The sequence below is a fragment of the Podospora bellae-mahoneyi genome, chromosome 7, assembly GCF_035222275.1.
Source record: "Podospora bellae-mahoneyi strain CBS 112042 chromosome 7, whole genome shotgun sequence".
NCBI classification, from domain to species: domain Eukaryota; kingdom Fungi; phylum Ascomycota; class Sordariomycetes; order Sordariales; family Podosporaceae; genus Podospora; species Podospora bellae-mahoneyi.
The window spans coordinates 1,477,678-1,491,389 of NC_085886.1; the positions used below are offsets into that span (position 1 = coordinate 1,477,678).

Sequence of the window (13,712 nt, forward strand, 5' to 3'; positions counted from 1 at the left end):
CAGCTCAGCTATTGATTGTGAGGTGGCTATGAAGCGGAGCGTTTGCAGCGAGTTTGGGATGATCCCAAGCTCCAGGCTCTTATACGTGATGAAGCGTCTCTCACCTCCAGTCCATGGCTTCGTGTCCACCGTTTGCCAGGACTCTGAGGCAAAGACACCATCATGGCGGCTTTCGGCTCCTTCAGCGGCTATGAAGACATCATTGACAACGTGCCAGACGTCGGCCAGTTTGATCCTGTTCCATCTCATGGCTCAACACCAACTCCCGGGAACTTACCCACCGTGACCAGGGCGGGCGTCGATTTCCTCGGCCTTGGGAAGCTTTTCGAGAAGCTTTTTGGAGGCACGACGCCAGTGAATCCAGATGATCCAACACCGCCGGCACGTCATCCCGTGCAGGTCAGGGACATCTTCAAAATGTCCCAGGTCAACACTGGCTTCAACTTCTCAACACATCCGTGCATCAAAATGACGGTGGCGTACCTTCAGAAGACGCTCGACTTCCGCTGGAAAAACGGGAACATGCGGACCCTCGTCTTCCCAGACTACAAACCCGACCTCGCTCCATCCGAGCTCACAGCAGACGGGTTGGACAAGGACAAGTTCGCCGCCGGCGCCGCGGCCTTGCTCATCAAGGCCTTTTACAACAACGTCCGGGATAGGCAGGGAACCATCGACATTGACAAGGCCAACACGGCCGTCTCGGAATTCAACAACCATATCAACAACCAGGCAACAGCTCTCATGATCCAGTTCTACCGCACCTTCTTCGGCATCACTGAGCCCTCGGAAGACCTCGCGTCCCGGTACCGAAAGCTGCTCGTCTCAGCCGCCTACCGCAACCTGAAGCAAGGACAGGCGGGACAAGGCACCTGGCGCGATGCCGATCTCGAGATGTTCTGCCACTTTGCCAAGTTGGCTGCGTGTGGCGCCTCGGATAATACCATCCGCGATGTATACAATGAACTGATCACGACAGCCCCTCAGCTTAGCGGCAGCACGTTTGGTAGCATCCACCCCGATACCTGGCGGCAGTACCGCGGCTGGCTCAGCTCAGGCTTTCTTGATTGGGGTGACCTAGGCGCCACGCATCTTGATGATTATGACCTCCTGGTTATTCCCGGTATGGGACGTTTCCCGATTTCACGGACGATCAGCTACTATCTTGTGGACGAGTTCGCAAAGAACAAGGGGTATTACAAGCCGCCGCAGTCATCCTCTTGCTTCTCTAGTAATGTGGAGGTCGTCATGGCCGGGCCTGTCGGGGAGAAGCTGAAGAAGATATGCAATGTCGAGCCTGGCGATGTGGTCCTATCTCCAGATGCTACAGACAGCGGAGGCCCTCCAGGAACCAGACGTGTGGCGTTTGTCAGCGCCCCCCGACGCGGTATGAGACCGCTCTACTCACTCCACGACTACCCGGGCTTACAGTTCACGGCCACGCACCCCATCCTTTTGCCCTCGGCCTCAACAGGCGAGATGTCTCTCCAGTTTGTGGACAAAGACCGTGCTAGCTCGCTGAATCCCACTTGGCAATCACTCTCCAAGGAAAACATCATTCCGGACTTGCTCCAGGTCCATCAGGCAGACAGTGAAGATGAGGTCGTTTACGATCTGGTTTTTGAGCCAACCGCCACAAGCGAGAGCCAGCCCAACAGCAACAACCTACCACTAGCCACCTACGTAGTAGAAGCTGACAACGGACGGCGACTGACCGTGGCATCGGAAGCACCCGCGCTGGAGTGGTTCGGGCCCGAGCTCATGTTCATCAGTTCTGCGATACGGCAAATCTTGGAGGGTAGCAGTGATATCGACGCTGTCGTCGAACTGCTGGGTACCAACCGAGTGTACACACGGCTTGTGCTCGGTGAGGCCGCTGAGAAGATCACGCTCTCTGACAATATCCGTGGCGGTCACTGCGACGTGTCCACGGCGGGAGCATGGCTCTTGGAAGCCTGCGCCAAGTCACAAGCTGTGCAGGATCTAGTGGAAAGGATGATACAATACCTCGGCCGTACTCTCAGCCACGAGGTCAGGACTGGGTGGGCTCGCTGTCTTCCTGTTGGCAAGGAATTTAGCGCTAGCATCAACAGTGGCGAGGAAAGCCAAGAGGCCTTGTTCATCAATGTTGTCCGCTTGCTAGACAACGATAAAGCATGCCTCAGCCGCCCGCCTGTCATTGGGCCTCGTCACCAGCTCAAAATCTGGAGAAATGACGTGTTGGTGTTTGATGACCTCGTCAGCGGTGAAGTCCAAGGTCAGAGCACTTTACAGCTGTACTACCCTGTCCATATAGGAGAAGAAGGGTATCTGAGTGGTGACTGTCAAACCATCACCATCCAGCTCGAGGACGGAACGTCAGGCAGCGTTTGGCGGGGCGGTGGTCCGGTCCGGAAGGGGCTTCACACTATCATTGGACTTGGCAGTCTTTCTAGTGGCACATGTGGGAGTGCCCAGCATGCCGTGGCAGAGGTGGAGTTGCGCAGCGGTGTCAATATTATCGCTGCTCCAGCTCGGGGCAAGGGCCAAGCTGGAGGCGGCGGTCCAAAGTTGATGAACTTGGCTTCTTTGTCGCACAAGACTGCCTGGGAGGAGAGCACCATGGGCGCGTACGCTGGCAGTTTGGGTGCTAGGTTTGGAGATGCCATTGCTGAGCTTACGAGGTTCCACTGTGGTGAAAATGGGAAAACAGGTTAGGCGAATCTGAAATGCGGTGGATTGTCGGGATGATCTGAGGTGTGCTGTTTGCGGCAGGGCGACTCCAGATAGATGTGGGGCCTGTGTAAGGGGTTCAGGGGCTAAGTAAATAAACAACGAAGCCTCCCTTAAGGATAAGGTATTTGTAACATGCCGTTGTAAAACAATCACATCATACTATTTGGGTTGTTTCTTTTTCCAGTTAATAGTCTAGAGCGTCATTCAAAGGAACAAATTTGAGACGGCGATGGGCCGAATTTCTTACGCTGTTTTTCCTGGATATCCCAGATGAGCAGAAACTTCCGGTGTTGCTTTTCCGATTTGGCCGTCTTCCAGATGTGATGAGATTTGATAGGCCTCACAGATGGGGTGAATCTGCAACATTCTCTGTGGTGAAGTCATCGAGTCACGCTTTATCGAACCTAAATGGTCAGATGCTGTGTTTTAGTGTTTGATGGGTAAACCGGGGCTGAAGTGGGCGTTTTTAAGTTGGCTGGTGGCCGCCTCGCACCACAAAAAACACAGAAAAAGCTCAACAATTGTAAAGTTCTCGCATCGAATACGGGATGGGCGCTTTTATCACTGTCTCACCTGTGTGATTCAGATGGCGTGTGTCATTCCAATCATGCCCTTATTTAACGACACCGGCTGCGTTTACTCCCGTCACTAAACTTCGTGACTGCTCACCTATGCCCTGCAACACTCACACAAACCGACCATCAGAAATGGCTGCTGTGGGACTGGAAGGTGGAGACAGTAGTTGATCATAATTGCTGGGCTTTGCTGGGTTTTGGAGTTTAACTACTACATCAATCAAAATTGGGGCTTCTTTCCTCCTTACTTTTCGTCCCTTTTCGCCTGGTGATATGTGACCGAGACACTGCCTTTCCTGACGAAATACTCCAGCGTTTCGTACACTTCTCAGATCGCAGCACCCAGAAGAGCTTGCTCACTGTATCCCCCAGCTTCCATGATTTCGTCGACTCTCGCTTCACAGGCCGTCGCAACAACTGGCTTAAACAACACCCCATCGACCTTTCGGTCATCATCTCAATGTTGACCAAGCTTCTCGGTTGCATTATACTCGAGTTTGACGGACATTGAGGAACGCCTGCCTGACAGCCGGCATCTAGCCGTAGAGGTTTTTTTTTTTTTTTTTTTTTTTTCATCCATGAGCAGGACCACGGCGAGACTCCCGGCACAATTTTGGCAAAGCAGTTTTTCTCAATCTTGAGTCTCTCCCAGCCCTAAAGTGAATCAATGTGCCCAGGTCCTATCCCGACTACGCCTTTTCTGAACTTATTGATCAGAGCAAGCCCATTCCCGACTTGGTCTCCCCCCAGTTTTCGCACTACCCCGTCAGCTCAGCATTGCGGGTTTGGTCCCAGGGCGTCGAGGAATTTAGTGTCCAGCTGTTTGGAGACTCTACGATTTTCTGGCCACCGACGACGGAGATGGTACCGGACTACGACCTGACTGCCGATCCACCAAGACCACCCTTTTGGCCGCGGTTGAAGAAGCTGAAGGTTGAGCTAAGGGCAGCTACGCCAAGGGGGGGCTGGTATTTTCGTGGTCTACGAGATGAAACTCGCGTGGATGTGGGATACCGCATCACCGACGACTTGCACTGCCCTCCACTGCTGGAGACCAATAGGAGAGATGGGGAACGACATATGAGGGTTGTAGAACCGGTGAGGTGGCTAGATGAGTACCCTAATGTCCTTCGGGCAGTGCCAGTTTGAGGATGCTGTGGAGGAAGTGTTGGATGCATTTGCGAGAGTACTGGGGAACATGCCAGTGATAGAGGAGGCCGAAGTGAGCTTTCTGCTGTTCTTGAGCTGCGAGAAGAAGTATCACCCGGATGATTTTCACGAATTTTTGGCATATGTACCTCCTTCTACGAGAGGAACAGTAAAAGGGAGGAAATATTATTGGAGCACGCATCTGTAGGAATGGGGTGTCAAGTACATGGCTCGGGCTTCACTGGGGGGCAGTCGTCTGGAATGGCGAGTGGGAAGCCGGCGACCCAGTGACAAGGTTTCAAAGCTCTTTTGTCAAAATGTCGGTGACTTCGAAGAGCAGTGGCTTGAAATGGAGGCTTTTACGTCCGATTCTTGATGTCACCCCCGTTGTCTGTAGTCTGTACATGTCACTAGGAGACATTGACAAACAGAAAGCCCTATTTAGAGCGTTGCTCGTTTTAGCAAGAGGGTACAAAGCACTACGGTGATAACCCAGGGAAATACATGCAAACTTTCTCACTCCTACGGCTTCAGTTCGGTTGAAGTAATCTTCATACAAAATTCGTTGAAAAAACATACGTACTTGTGCCTTTGGTGTATTTGTGATACAGACATGTTCTTGAAGTTGTATAGTTGCTTACCTACCTAATCAAGCCCCTGGTCGATATCTCACCAAAGAATTTAACCGGTAGAAGAGAGCGAAGCATTCCCAACAAACACCACCAACACCGCTGCATATGCCGCTGTGGCTCCCAACAAAGACTCCAACGACGTCGGTATAGTTCCACTAGACAGCACAGCAAGGGTGAGGGCTGTCAGGAGGACGAACACCACCGTCAAGATAAGAGTCAATACGTTTGAGTGCCTTACAATGAACAGTATAACCATGGGGACAACAATAGACACCCCTCCAAACAGACATGCAACAAGACGGACGAAGAAGTCCACTTTGGGCGAAATATGAAGCGGGCCCATACGAGCCTGAGCATCATGGAGGATTCTACGGGTTCCGGCTACAAAATTACTGTGATTAGTGATGGTTACATGCAAGAGATAGTTAGGAAGGCCTTGACACACCATTGCCGATTCCTCCTTCAAGACCTTTCTTTCTAAGGAGCAAGCGCTGCTTTTCCCCCTCTTGGTCCAGCATAAATACTGGAGCCCGCATCTGGAACCAGAGACGCATGCCGCCAACCGAGGATGTGACTTGATCCAACACTGTCACATCATTTGGCGGCAAAAACTCAGCTTGCTTTCCCATAGAAGACTTCTCCTTTTCCTGCGGGGCAGATGCCTCATGAGCCCCGGCAATGTCAAACAAGTTAAGAGCGTCTGGTCCATCCCAGTAATGGGGCTCGTGAAGCTTATGGGCGAGATTTGCCGCCATGGGCTTGACAGACGAAGGCTCTGGCGCTTTTTTGCTATCGAGAACTTGGAAGCTCTCGATGGCTCGCACTGCCTCCATGTTGGTACTAAAGGTCGAAACGTATCTGAGTAGGAATGTGCGGATTATGACAACACGTACCATATTCCTGCAACGATTCTCCAAGACCATCAAAGGACGGGTCATCAAATCCATTGCATGCCTCATCGTAGTGCAGTTTCTCGGACAAAAGCACAAGCTTATGCTGGGCCCTCAAGATATTGAAGACGCTGAGTCTCTCAAAGCGGCAGAATACCAACTCTCGGCGGGATACCGACTCCTGGCGCTTGATCATCTTGCCGGCGAAGCTGTACATTCGACGATCCTGTTCCTGAGCCGTAAGTGGCAATGTATCTCGTGTCTCGTCGAAACCACGCCGCCAGGCGTCGGCTCTGCCGACGTGACACAATGTGTCGTGGCGGGAGACTGTGCGGTCCGGATTGGCATAGTTGGGGTTTATTTGCTCCAAGGACACATTTGTCATGACTGATATGTTCGATCGGAAGGTAGAGAGTGTTTGCCTTCGCTTTCCCTGAAGCGTCCCTCCTCTCACCTGTGTGAATTCATGATGGTCTAGAACCGCGCCTAGAGTTGGCGGTTCTATTCCCTCAAGGCCAGAGGAATCACTGGTCACCTCGTCGAGAGTTGCGGTGTTGCCGTTGACTACACCATCAGCCGACAGCTTTTCCTCTACCGTTGGCGACCTGGAGTCTTGATGGTCCGGAATTGCATGTGGAGTTGTTGATCCTATGTCGCTAGGCGCACGGAAAACACTGTCAGGAGTCGCCATGATAGTAACTGGAACTCTGTTATTGTCGTCTGCGTTGTCGATTGACTGTATCATCTCTCCAACTGGTAATTTAGAGTCTTCCATTGGGTGTAAAATGATGCAACTGTGACATATGTAAGCCTAACTTTCGGTGGACTGTGCTGACTTTCTCTCTTCGCTGTCACAGAAAACCTAAGAGCTGAGAGAAATAAGCTTGGCGACTCGCATCTCGAGGGCCGAAGGCTGAAAAACAGGAGCGGGGTTTACTCAGGCAGTACATGATCATACTTGTTCAGCTGAACGCTGATATCTTACCAATCGCATCTTCAGCTGCTGTTGCCCGTATCAGCCAATCCACACGCCATCTTTGACCACAGCAGCTGATACGTAGTAGACAAAACGATAGAGACTACCAACTAGACAACTCTCCCATGAGAACGAATAGGTGGATAGATAGACATCCACATTCCTAGCTTACAGGTTTCAACGAGGTCCAATAAGCCTTCAAGGTCATCGAATCTAGAGGTCTTCAAAACTGATCGAGAGACAGATTGACAACACCGCATTGTTATGTCTGTACCTTGACTTCGTAAAACTCATATTTTGTGTTTCAGGCTCTCTATACATGTCCAGAGGATGTCTGGGATCAGCTCAACAACATAGATTAAATCGCATCTGTCAGCTTGACGATTATCAGGGAGTTTACGACGAAAAGATCCCGAAAGGTTGTATCGGGTTACTGTTTTGTTGGAGGCTAGTTGCAGAAAAGGGGTCAGAAGTTTGGGAAAGAATGAAATAGCGAACCACGGGAAGACCCATACTGAACTACTCTTCCGGGTTAGTCGGCCGAAGGAGAAAGGATTGTGACTAAAATCGGAACAACATACCTTTGGTATGTCCATTGGTTAGCTGACGGCGATGTTTCAGCCGCTGGTGATGCTCGAGATAGTTTGCATACGTAGAGACAAAAAGTCCCACTGGGTAATATCTCCCTCGGCTTTTCGCCATATCTGTTTTGTATTCCCTGGGCGTTCAGCAAGGACAGTAGAACAGACCGGGACCCCGAAAAGGCACTCACACACCTCCCCGGCCAATATTGATCTAAATCTATCAGCGTCATGCTGAAGGGCTGTCGTCATCTCCCTTGCTGCCCCCAAACATACCAGGTATCTTGCCCCTTCTAACTCAAACACTATTATAGCCAACTGGTTCAAAGACACCAACCAAGCATACCCAGAGCAATAGCACAGCACAAATTTATATACTCATGCAGCTTCTCATCACCCATCCAGTGGCAATAGCCCCGACCTCGTATTTAGTCTCCCTTCACGGCTCCAGCATGTGTTCCAAGTCGAAGGTAATCTGCGCCTAAGACACATCCTGTAAAGACAACCCGCCTTCAGCCACCACCCCGCCCCATCTTGTTACTCTTTACCCCTCCGGGAGAGCCAAGCTCAGCATGAAGATATGGTAACTCACCGGCTAAGCTCCCTAGTTGAGCAGTTCTATGCCCGGGGTGAAGATATCTACGTTGCTCTCACCCAGAAGAAGCCAGATACGGAAGCCGAGCATGAACGGAGACGCCCAGGCCGGCCCCAAGGCTTTACCACTAGCGAGAATCACTGCATAAAGCACCACAATTCTGTTTCCAGTCACCGTAAGGATGAAGCAAGCAAGAAACAGTTAGCTCCAAAGAGCGCAGCACCACTCCCACTCGGCGATACCCTCTGCACAACACCCATCGTGTACATCTCTGTCAGCCCCATAACTGACACAAATCATGCCACTGAGCAGTTAAACCAGCCGATGAACCCAAACAACAAAAAACACCCAGCCGGCCGGCCGCGCCGGAATTAAAACCATCTCCGGCCAACCTCAAACACATACTATTTTTCCCAGCCCGCAGTCCGCAGGTCCACCGGGACAGCAGTGCCAAACTCAAGCGGGAAAAGCATGAGACGAAAGCTCGACACAGTAGCAAAACTCTGGCGAATCTGTCTCCCGGATTTTGTTCCCTGATGACGGGAGGGTGTGTACACAACAAGTTGCTCTTCGCCCGAGATCAGGCCTTTACCGTGAAATCACTCGCTCAGACTGACAGCATCTCCGGCGCTTTCGGCAGACAATCTTGGACCTTGCTCGCACCCGTCTAGTAGCCTTGTATGTGTAAAGTGACTGTTGAGTGCCCCTGACCGGAAAGACAACAGAATTCTGACTTACCACTCGGCATTCATCAAAGCCATTCATCACGAGAAGAAAACAACCAATGGAACCATAGATTAACTTCCTCGATATCCGGCATCCTCCCCCGACCGGTTCACCCAATAGCATCAACCTCACAACCATACCGTAACACCATACCATTCAGCCTACTTTCACCCCCATGACAGCGCTAAGTTGTCCTGGTCACAACCAACCAGTCAGGCACCAAATCTCAGCGAAAACCCCCCGGTAAGTTGGGAATGAAAGATGGAATTTGCCGTATATTGACCAAATGGCGGCATTTGCGCCAGGCTTCTAGCAATCTGTCGTCGACAGGGTAGGTCAAATTTGCTTTCCGGTCTTCGGTCTCTCGATTGGTGTTTGGTAGAAAAGAGTAGCTAGGGGCCATAAAAAGTTGAACAATAGCCGTTGTTGATTCCGGTAACAGGTAACGTTGCAGATCTTCGGCCTCTAGTCGTCCCTCCAGACGAGATATACCATCCGGAAAAGTCCCCCCTTCATTACAGCATTCCTGCGTGTAGAGACGAGCGAACTTCGGAGGTACAATCGAAAGTGTATGATGTTTGTGCTCCCGGTCGTGTAAACTCGCCCCGGCATGTTGATCGGATTGTAGGCAACAATTCGTCGTCTCGGAGAATTCCCGCAATATAGTCTCACACCCCCCTTTCCGTTTTCCTTTTCGGGTCAACATAAGCTTCCTTCCTGCCCCAATATAAAGTCTTTCCAGGAACCTGGAGTACCCCATATTGCACAACGCACACTCATATATTAAATGATGTACCCTCCTCTTCCTTCCCCGGCCAGACCTACCCCAGCCATACGCCGATATGAAGAGCCGAAAAGAGCGGAGACAACACTAGAGTGCCAGCCAAGAAAGGTAACCGTTGGACGGTATATGAAGTGTAGCAGGCCAAAATCTGGAGAACCGCAGATTTACCCGGATTCTGTCTCCTCGTCTATCGTCCAAGACAACCCCTGCTTGCCCGATCCGTCAATTTGGCTAGTCTTGGAGAACTTGTAAGGGGAAAAGCCAGGTATATAGACAGCCATTCGACTGGTTAAAGTCTCCGGTTCCAAAGAGCTACAATGTGACTTTATGTCATCTTGGAGCTCTCCCCAAATTTCCGTTGCTGCTACTTGGAAGTGCATCTCGTCTGAATCTGAAAAAGTGATCGACAGTTCATCCGCAATGCGCTTGCTCATCTGATCATCAGGAAGATATATGAGACGAAGGGAACAAAAAGAGACGAAGAAAAGGTCCTTTCGTCAAGCGCGTGACGTGCGCTCGAGCCGGATGGTTTTTCAACGGATCGGAGTCAGCGAACCTAGAGACAACGCACTACACACAGACACTGTCTGGTTCCGTGATCTTCACTCGAAGATTTCGAGAAGTCCCGTCAAATTAATTAGGTTCGACAACACATTGGTGGACGAGGGCGGGGAAGATGATGGCCTGGGGTTTGGGGTAGAATTAGCCGCAGTTTCAAAGTTTCAACTCTGCATGCGGGTATGTTGCAGTCTGCAGCACAACACTCGGCTCTTGTTCGCCCAGCCCGGAATCCGAGTCGTCATCGCTGTCACCAGCGCCCTTGGCGGCTGGTACGGAATACAAAACGGCCAGTCGTGCAAAGACCAGGCGGTTCTAGAGGAAAGCCGGATGCTGCGCTTGCAGCACCTTGGTCATGGAAGCATACAGCATAACTCGCGGATGCCGAAAACTGTGACGAAAGATCGATGCTCTCCAATATGCCGCGCGGGAATGCGAGGAGGTCATCGAGCGGCAGTGTCTCTTGGGGATCTGCCAACGTTCTAGACAATGGTGGTGATCGTGCCAGACAGATAACCGCAGCCGACAGAACACTAGATGGATGGGCAAGCCCTTTCGGGGAGCGAGATCACGCCTGGACGGGACCATGATAATCCCCCAAGCTCGTAGTCAGCTTCATGTACTGAATGACGGCTTCATCCGAGAAAACTCACATCGGATTGCAACCATGAACTTTCAACAACTACCGATAGGCCGCTCAGCACGGCAGATAAGATTGTGCGGCGGAAGTCCGGCTCCTCCACAGGACGTCAAGTCAAAAAGAGCTCTCATAGTTGCTAGGTCCAAGGCAGAAAGAAGAGGCGACCAGTAGGAAAGAAAGTCTGCCCTTAAAAAGAGAGCTGGATGGGTAGTATTGCATCTTGACGCGTGGAGGATTTGCCCCCAGGCGTCCATGTCCAGATATACGGTTAGGCAATCAGGGCGTCAATGCGAGTCCGAGGGAACTGGCTGTCAGAAGCCTTATGGTTGGCTCATTGGTTTGGTGAACCATATTCTCATGAGAGGCGGTTTGGTGTCTTTAGGGCCAAAAGAACAAGTGCCAACAGAGTGTCTCGACCAGTATGGCATGGCAAGAGCATGGGTGCCAGTCTGCTCGACTCTCCCCCCGTTATTCAGTTAGTTCGCTGCAACTTCCGTGGTAGAAAAGAACATTGCAGTCTCGGGACCGACGCAGGAGGACCGATAAAACGCCCGGCCTAATGTTCGGCGCATATTGAAATTTTGCGTCGATAGTCATTTAGTCGCAGAAAAGACGGTCCTGTACTGTGGCTGCTTATGAGATGATTATGAGCGAGCCGCGACGTCCTATTTCCGTGCCGTTCCAATCAGGACACCGAGAAGAGGTCTGGAAATGCCCGACATCCGTTCAACTTTGGCGATGCTTGATCTCAAATGTAGATGGCAATGTAACTTGGCCCCATATCGTGGGGTATGCGTAAGCAAAGGCGCGCTTGACTTTGACGGGAGGTGGTAGTTGGTGGGTGGGTGCCATGGCATCTGTCAGGATGCGGCAAGTGTCTGGTTGAGCGTCGACCTGGCGAGTTTGGAAATAGAAACCTGGAAACAGCCATCGATCTCAGCAGCCCGTCCATGTCGTCCGTCATGTCGTCGTCAGCAAGCCATGCCAAACCGGGGCTTGGACGGGCCGATGGAGTGTGGGTGTTGGCGACTTATGTTCGATGAAACGAAAGTGCATCTGTGGCTGAAGTAGCCAAGCACAGGACGACTCCCAAGTTTGGTACGACATCAGCAATGGCTGGGACCCTTCGTTAAGGCGTTTCAAAACAATAACCTGAACGGTACAGTTCAGTGGCCGATGGAGCATGCCGCATTGACAGAGCGGATGTATACAACTAGAACGGTGAGACGACGGGATCGAAAGCAACCTGAGGAGCAAGGTGTTAGCCCGTCCTGTATCTGACTTTGTTCCGCCTAATGCTCTGCTGAAGTAAGGATCGTCCCATGACAGGATTCATCACATGACATCTACACCTAACTGGTTCAAACGTCAGGTAAAGTCAAGCGTCGTTGTATGGTCTCGGACGCCAAGAGTCCATGGTGGAAGCGATGATAGACGGTGGGAAGCCAATCTTTCGCACCGCTTGCCGGGCCCAGGGACGGGACGATCAGTGCCCCCACACAAGTAACCCTCCTTTTCCCCAGAGAGGAATGACCGAATCGTGTTACTGGCACTCCGGTAGCCGAGGGCCTCTTTTGTTGGAGCAGTTCCCGTCCGGCCCCATCTTGTCTGCTTCTCTACGGCACGGGGGTGTATTCTGCCTTTATGTTTCGGCACCGAGAAGTGAAGCCCGGAGGAACACACTGAAAAGACGAGGAGAGACGAAGCAGAGAGCTAGCTAGTAAGCTAGTCTTCGAGCCATGAATGACGGGGATGACGGGGGCTGAAGAGCATGCGTAGGTGCTGGACTTGTGTGTGACGACGCATGGAACTGGGGGCTGGCTGTGAGCGATAAGCGTCTGCTTGGATGCTGAAGAGCCACTAGAGCCCAACGATTGCCGTGGTTAGCCAAGTCGTTGATTAGCCACAAACATTTTAAGCGGCATTATTCCCCCCAGCGCCCCCATCGTTGGGGCACGAGACAGAAACCGGGAATCAGGGTCACATCTTTCCAACCACGGGTGCTGACGAACCCTGTCAGGATCCGTGAACCGCGTTCATGACGGTGACCCCTGTGAACCCCTCTTGGTCCTTGTCTGACACATCGCAAGCTTGCAGGTTCTGAAAAAGGCTTCGCAGACCGATGACATGGCGAGGTTATTTTGGTTGTAGACTCCGAGTGAGGCAACTATTGTCGAGCCGTACGCTTTGATATGTTCAGGCCGCGGTTGTCCAGTTGTTCGCGCAGATGGTTCGCCCGCCCGCTGCGAAGCGCTGCAACCGCCCGGTCCGCGGCAAGGCTCTCCCTGCTATTTCTGATCCGCCTTGATGCATTGTTATGATGGGCAAGTGATTGACAGTAGGCACGGGGCTTTGCTGACAGTGCAGACGTGGAAAAGGCCCTCGAGCCCCCCTCCGGCCAACAAGAAATGTAACCGAAAGACATCGGCATCCTAGCTGCTTAGACGGTGCCTATAGTTACCGAAATGCGGATGGCTGGCCCATCTTCAGCAAAGAGGAAAGGGGCGGCGTTACAGCCAATGGAAGACAGAATGCCTTTCGTCACATTCACATCCACGACCCACGATGATCAGAAACAAACACGGCGGAGGATGTTTGCGTGGTCCATTCAGAGTCGAGATCAGAAATCTGCTGCAAGATGAGGGATCGAAGGAGGGCCACATCATAAAATTGACCATAGGGGTTGCAGTGTTTGACTGCATATGGCGTCGTGTGGCTTGCCGAGCATAAGCAGGCGATTGCGAGTAAGAGAGCCACACCGCTGGCTGGACCGGTCTCTAGACTTGTACTGTAGAGAAGAGAAGACTCTGCCGGGTCACTGGAACCGGCGGCGGGAAGGCGTCAACAGCTTCATCTGCAAAATAAAGCCGGCAGATGTTTCGAGTGACACG

The 13,712-nt window shown here is 51.8% G+C and overlaps 3 protein-coding genes across 3 annotated transcripts; 1 reads left to right on the top strand and 2 right to left on the bottom strand.

Moving 5' to 3' along the window:
* Positions 1 to 162: 162 nt before the first annotated feature.
* Positions 163 to 2,697, top strand: QC761_706310 (uncharacterized protein; the record flags this gene model as incomplete). Its single annotated transcript, XM_062882185.1, has 1 exon — positions 163 to 2,697. The coding sequence occupies one exon, from the start codon at positions 163 to 165 to the stop codon at positions 2,695 to 2,697; it is 2,535 nt and encodes an 844-aa protein (XP_062728195.1).
* Positions 2,698 to 5,120: 2,423 nt separating this feature from the next.
* Positions 5,121 to 6,851, bottom strand: QC761_0106000 (uncharacterized protein; the record flags this gene model as incomplete). Its single annotated transcript, XM_062873168.1, has 3 exons — positions 5,965 to 6,851; positions 5,517 to 5,894; positions 5,121 to 5,452 (listed from the first exon to the last, which is right to left on the bottom strand). Exons 1-3 carry the CDS (start codon positions 6,734 to 6,736, stop codon positions 5,121 to 5,123), a joined length of 1,482 nt encoding a protein of 493 aa, XP_062728196.1. The 5' UTR covers positions 6,737 to 6,851.
* A 482-nt stretch (positions 6,852 to 7,333) lies between these two features.
* Positions 7,334 to 8,203, bottom strand: QC761_706320 (uncharacterized protein; the record flags this gene model as incomplete). The annotated part of the gene is made up of 3 exons (XM_062882186.1): positions 7,334 to 7,370; positions 7,519 to 7,732; positions 8,173 to 8,203. 3 exons carry the CDS (start codon positions 8,201 to 8,203, stop codon positions 7,334 to 7,336), a joined length of 282 nt encoding a protein of 93 aa, XP_062728197.1.
* Between the last annotated feature and the right edge of the window lie 5,509 nt (positions 8,204 to 13,712).